We start from the raw sequence: 6,273 nt of genomic DNA, 5'->3' as shown, positions 1-6,273 counted from the left end.
TTCTTTCGTCATATTTGTCTCTTTATGTATCTCCATCAAGGTTCCTTGTCAATCTCCAAAACCTCTTTTGTTCTTGTGTGATACTGTTCCAAAGATACGTGTGATTCCCTCCACTCTCCGCATTAAATCTCATTCAGATCTAACTGTACATTTTATATGTTAAAGAGGAGTCAGTAGCTCCCTTCCTGCCAATCGTTCCCTCTTCCTAACAGGGGGAGGCGCTCATTTGCATGTGTGTGTGATAGTGAGGGGGAGGTACGGGTGATGGGGGCATGGCCATGGGAAGAGCCTGGCCTTGGGGATGTGAGGAGTGTGACCTGGGCAGGGTGTGCGTGCTGGGGTAGCCAGCAGACTGTGGGGGCATTTGGTAGCTCCCTGCAGAGGAGGACCCAGAAGGTGGGCTTCCCTGGATCCCTGCTTGGAGGTTGCTTTTGGTTGGCGCTGGCGGTGCCTGGTTGAGCTGGATGGAGATGTCACTGGAGGCCTCAGAGGTGCTTCGACCTCGGTTTGGTGGGGGCCAGGAGGATTCAGGGTGGAGGAACTGGCCACTGTAGTCACTGCTTTCAGAGAGGCGGGGGTGGTACAGAGCAGGGTGAGGGCGGTACATCTCCTCCTCAGCATACCGCTTCATAAACAGGTAGACTGACATCACTCCGGCCCCCTGAGACAGTGTGTGAAAAAAGATAGAAGTGAGCGATGGGAAGAGATCTGCTGCAACAGAGGAGCTTAGTTACAGTAGCTGTTAGAAATGATGATTGGAGAGACTGGATTGAAAGTGATCAAAAGAAAAAGTGAAAGGTGACGTGCAAAGTAGGAAGTGGCAAGTACTTTCATCTGTAAAGGATTCAAGATGGAATGAGTTGTTTTAAGCTTAAGTGGATTTAAAGCTTTGGAAAAAGGCAAAAGAGGGAAAGAATAACGTGAAGAAAAGATGGAAAGGGTTGTGATTTGTCTACTGCACCACATCGAGTGCTGTTCAGCTGATGAGGGGAAAGGAGGGAGGGGAGGTGGGGAGATGAGCACAAGAGTCACATGAAAATGAATCATGCATGGGTGATCACATGAGGACACACACACACAGAGATACACACTAGCCCATGCTGCAGCTTTGCGTCATAACATTATCTGTAGAATACTAATACTATTACCTGGGTGCTCACTCAGCAGCAGCAGTCCACTGTACCTGCTGTGTGGTGTAAAACTACCCACACAACCAAAACTATGTCCTTCTCTTTCCCATATTTCTTTCTCTATCACACATACAAACACGCACAGTAACAGAGAGAGCTCACACTGACCTCTTTGAGTAAGAAGGAAGAGGCAGCGAAGGCAAAGGACCAGCCATAGTAATAGTTGAAGAACTGCTCTGGCTCCCTGGGCCGGTTCATCACCTCATCATTAATGCTGGAGATGTAGAGCACAAGTCCCACCACCAGACTCAGGCCTGCATGCAGCCCATTAAAAATGTCAGAGAGAGATACAGAGTCAGATCATTAAATGGCAGTGCAGACAGCTGCCCCAGTGTGGTGAGCATTTAAAAGACAGAGACGGAGTGGAAGAGATGGGATGTGAAGAGATCGAGCAATTAGCCTCCAAAATGCCAACATTAATAAAGAGAGTGTGCATATAAATCACAATGAAGGATAAAGAAATATTGATTAATTACTTCTCCAAATGTAAAATGTTGCCTCTTACTATAGTAGCCAAAAAATGTATTATTTCATAGTAAAAAAAAAAAAAAAAAAGGGCAGAAGAGATTTTAGAAAATTCTTCCATGATAAATTTTTGAAATGTCTTACATGTGAAGCATTTCTGCATGCTGCATCCACCAAAAGAGGCTTTTCAGCCGGAAGCAACCCATAGAACATTAAACCTCCCTCTTCTTCCAGGAACACTCACACACTACATCTGCCCGAGAAAATGTTAAATTCATGCAATACAACATATGGCCAACATCGAAGAATCAATATTCAAAGAAAACCGCATGCTGTAAGCAGCCAAAAATTGTTATTTTTAGCTTTCGCTGCAATATTCAAATATACCACAGGGCTGCCAAGCACTTATGTCCTTTACATGAATGGTCGGTTTAAGAGGTTGTGTTGTCAATTTAAAATTGAAAAGCAAGGGAAATGCAGAAACCATGCTGCTGTCAATCCTGTGGTGGAAGTACATCCTTATCTAAATAAGTAACAGCAGTAAACTCAGGGAAACACACTTGCACATTTGCACTGAGGGAAAATGAAAGCAGAAAAAAACGTGAGGCAAGAAGGGAGAACATTTTGAAATAAATGAAGTAACTGCAAGTACAAATACATGTGCAAAATGTCTGCGGTGGCGTGTTTGCCAGAGGAAGAGAGCAGCTGAACTGATGTGGCTTCACACTGTCTCTGCTGCCGTTAACGTGAACACAGTCGACCCAAACTACAATATTTAGCAGATCACTGTGTCAGTCATCCCAGCAGAATAGATTCAAACTCTCAGTGGCCCACAAACGCAACCAGACTCCAAATACTGAAAGAATATACTGTGAATGAACAAGTGAGTAGGAAGTGAGAGGAAGGGAGTGACTGAGAAGGGGGGACAGAAAAAGCATGGAAATCTGAGAAGCTGCATGAATAGGAAGGGGGGGGGGGCAGAGGGAGGAGGGGAGAGGGTGAGTGGGGAAGGCAGTATTTCACGATAGAGGCTTAGTGCAGAAAATATGCAACTGCTGAGAAGCAATTTGACACACATGCCCCTTTATTATATCCCCATTATCAAAATGCCTCATAAAGTAAAACACTGCAGCACTTCCAGCACAGCTATAAACATTACATAAGCTCCCCCCATTACATAACACCTATTATACTGCAACACCCTTTATCAGTGAGTCCGTGCTATGAGAGGTTGGAGCCGTCATATGAGGCTGTTTGATGCTCCTCTGAGCTCTGCAGTGCTGCTTCCCTCTCCAACACGCTGAGTGAAACAGTCTTCAGAGAACATGAGCTCCAATTTGGCTGCTGACAGTTTTTCCTCCACACAGTGAGTACAGGAAATGAGAGCATTACAGCCACCTGCTGTTCAACAAGGTTAATTACACAGATGCAGAAGCCCCTACTTAAAAATCTGGCTTTTTTTTCCCTCCCCATTTTTCAGGTGTATTTCATGGAAATCTGACGAACTCCCGCTCATGATAGTGATGTCAGTTTGATCCCAGAGTGAAGCAAAGTCAGAAGAGCAGAAAACTCTCACCTTGCAGGAGTCAAGAAGACTAATATCAATCTTTCCCATTGACAGTCCACACACCTGTATAATGCACTAAAAATAGGGCCATGATGGAGTGTCTCAATGTGTGACACAGGACACACCAGGCAGAGCTAATCCATCACAGAGCAGAGGAGTTGTGACAGAAGGATGTGAGTAATGGGTTCTCACCTGAGAGAATGAAGAAGATGCCGGACACAAAGGCCAGGATGGTGCGTTGAGGCCGAATGTGCCCGATGTTACTGATGACAAAAGCCGTGAAGACAAAGAGCAATGACACCATCGGAAAGGGTGTGGCTGTACGAACCATCTCTGTGGGGACAGAAAGGTCACAGTGTTAAACAAAGCTGACGGGACAAGTCCTTTAACTGCTGGAAAGGTAAACGATGATGTTATGTTGTGAGACGCCTCGAGGACATTACAGTTTTTTTCACTGTAGTCTACAAGTGACTAACTAACAGGATTCATTTGGATTAAAGAGTCCACGTGTCTTCTGATGCTCAAGGAAACAGAGTGATGGGGTAAATTGTTACTAAAGTGCAAAGAGAAATAAGGAACATTTTAATCAATGTTTATTCATCTTTCTTTCTCAGTTTTACTTTGGTAGAATTTGATGCCAAGTACTGTCTGAGCAAAATGAATGAAACTTTTAAAGAATAAATATAACCCATGACCTTGCATCTTGTACATTATTTACTGTTTGAAAAAGCAAAGATGAAACTCATGTTCAAATTATTCTAATATATTTTAAATGAAACCTTTATATATATATATATATGTAATATCAAAATCAGAAAAGTGGAAAAAACTTATTTTTATGAATTTGTTAGAAAAATAATTAGAGACATTTGGTAACTATCAGAAGTGTTACAGTGTAAATTTGATCAATCCAATCATTGTTGCTTTCCTCTAAAATTATGATCAAATGTTAGTTATCACAACCAATCAATAGGGGGACTCTGCAGTACCTCACAGAAGCAGCAGGTGATGGATAAAATCATTGCTGCTGTTGTGTGTTCTACTCACTGAGAATGTTTGCAGTATTTTCAGTGGTGATCTCTATGTCTGGTTCAGTGAAGTATTCTGATGCAACACATTTCCCGTTTTCAGATCCTGTGATGAAACACACAGGGAAAAAGAGAAAAATATTAGTGTTTGTTTTTTGGATCATATCTGTGCTCCATGCTGACAAAAACAACAACAGCAGCAGCCACAAAACAAAACAATGACAGAATAAAACGTGTGAGTCTCTGCAGGCCTGCTCACAGGTAACAGTCATGTTTTGTGATAGCTATGATTTCAGAAGCCAGAAGCTCCCTCGTTCTTTTTTCCCCGTGCTGCTCTCTCTCTCTCTCTCTCTCTCTCTCTCTCTCTCTCTCTCTCTCTCTCTCTCTCTCTCTCTCTCTCTCTCGCATTGCTTTTGGTAACAACGTGTACATATGCACATACACACGCAGCATTGTTTGGATTTGTGTTGTGTGCTTCAGCGTCTGAATGTTCACACATATCTGTCTCTTACAGTCGCCCTTGAATTTCTGAAGGCTTAAAAATTCTGTTGTGTCTCCTTACCAGCCACAAAGCACACTCTCCAGAGGCCTGAATGCAGCGCCATCTTCACCTCCATACTTTGGTTCTGCTGCAGGATGATGCCCTCCACCATGATCAGCCAGTAGTCTGTGGATACGGCAACCCCGACCAGCAGCAGCCCACAGGCTCCAAACACTGTGGACAGGATCGTCAATGCACGGCTGCTGCAAGAACTCATCTGGAGGGCAGAGCGAGGGAGCCAGGGGTGTTAGAGGAGGAGTAGAAATGGAAATGTGTATCAGAACTGAAGGGTGAAAGAAACGTAGGTATGTGTGGAAGGGGTGATGGGTGAGCGGTCATCAGGAGCAGGGGCGCAGTGACAGAGAGAGACACGTGATGTGAACTCACACAAACAGCTCCTGGCTATTTCCCTGTCTTCCATGTTATCACTAAAGATGAGTTAGTGACACATCCAGTTGCAACCAATCCTGTTAAAGGTCGGAGAGAAGGCATTGCAACAGGCAAAGATTTGAAAAACTGAAAGACGGATACTCAAAAAAAAAAACACACACACACACAGATCAGGAAGGGGAAGAGAGTTCCTGTGTGACTCACACATGGTCTTTCTTTGATTTAATTCTGGCAGAAAGACTTTGCTACAGATCTTTTGAATACACTGTCTGTATGGATTTGTTAGTCTCTGTGCACATGCTTTTGTGAGTATGTGTGCAATTGTTCACACACACACACACATATTCTGTTTCTTTTGGAAGCCTGTTCAGCACCATCAGCTTGACAAGAAATGGGGAATAAATGCATGTTGGAAAAATGTCACCATAATTTTGTTGATTTATACAGCACATTAGGAGTCACAACAGGGGGATGATTACTGTAACTGACCTGTCATGCCATCTCATATCTTCCATCATTGTTGGTATCTGGGGACTCTTTTGGGTTCTTTATATTTCATTGTGTATAACCTGCTGTTTTACTTTGCGTATTATTTCTCAGTGGACACAGATTAATTTGTTGTTACACGTATGCTGTGGCTTCATATTGTATCTTACAGATTGTGCAGGTCATTGAAGTTCATTTCTGTCAACAGATATGAAATGTGACACATTAACAACTACCTGGAAGAACCCAGTTATGTACAAAAGAATCTGCTTAGCATTAGATGCACAGTCTGAACTGTATCCGAGAGGTTGAGCCTCACTCTCAGGGAGGAGTCCAGTGTTTTTCACCTGTGAGCTTTTCAGTTTGTACCATCAAGTAACTACAGCTACAGCCTCATCCTCCTGTTCTCATAGAAGTTGACAGCTGCTTGAGAAAACACGTGTTTGAGCTTTCCCACTGCATATGGCTGTTGCGCTGTGCTGATCATCTGCATACTTGCGGCTTGCCTATTTAACTTTCATTCCTCGAGTGTTACAGCTATAGTTGTTTTTCCCTCTGAATGCTGAGCCAAAAATGCCAGGTGATCTGACCTTTTTACCACATTAT

General features: G+C 43.4%; 1 protein-coding gene across 2 annotated transcripts; it reads right to left on the bottom strand.

Annotated features, from left to right (window-relative positions):
- Positions 1–205: 205 nt before the first annotated feature.
- cacng7b (calcium channel, voltage-dependent, gamma subunit 7b) lies at positions 206–5,008 on the bottom strand. Of its 2 annotated transcripts, XM_029504102.1 has the most exons (6): positions 4,813–5,008; positions 4,270–4,356; positions 3,415–3,555; positions 1,299–1,444; positions 445–661; positions 206–273 (listed from the first exon to the last, which is right to left on the bottom strand). In XM_029504102.1, the coding sequence occupies exons 1-6, from the start codon at positions 5,006–5,008 to the stop codon at positions 206–208; spliced, it is 855 nt and encodes a 284-aa protein (XP_029359962.1). The 2 variants fall into 2 exon arrangements, with proteins under 2 accessions (XP_029359962.1, XP_029359961.1); XM_029504101.1 differs by having other exon boundaries at positions 206–661.
- Positions 5,009–6,273: the final 1,265 nt, after the last annotated feature.

The sequence above is a fragment of the Echeneis naucrates genome, chromosome 6 (assembly GCF_900963305.1).
Source record: "Echeneis naucrates chromosome 6, fEcheNa1.1, whole genome shotgun sequence".
NCBI classification, from domain to species: Eukaryota; Metazoa; Chordata; class Actinopteri; order Carangiformes; family Echeneidae; genus Echeneis; species Echeneis naucrates.
This window is presented reverse-complemented; position numbering and strand designations above follow the sequence as displayed.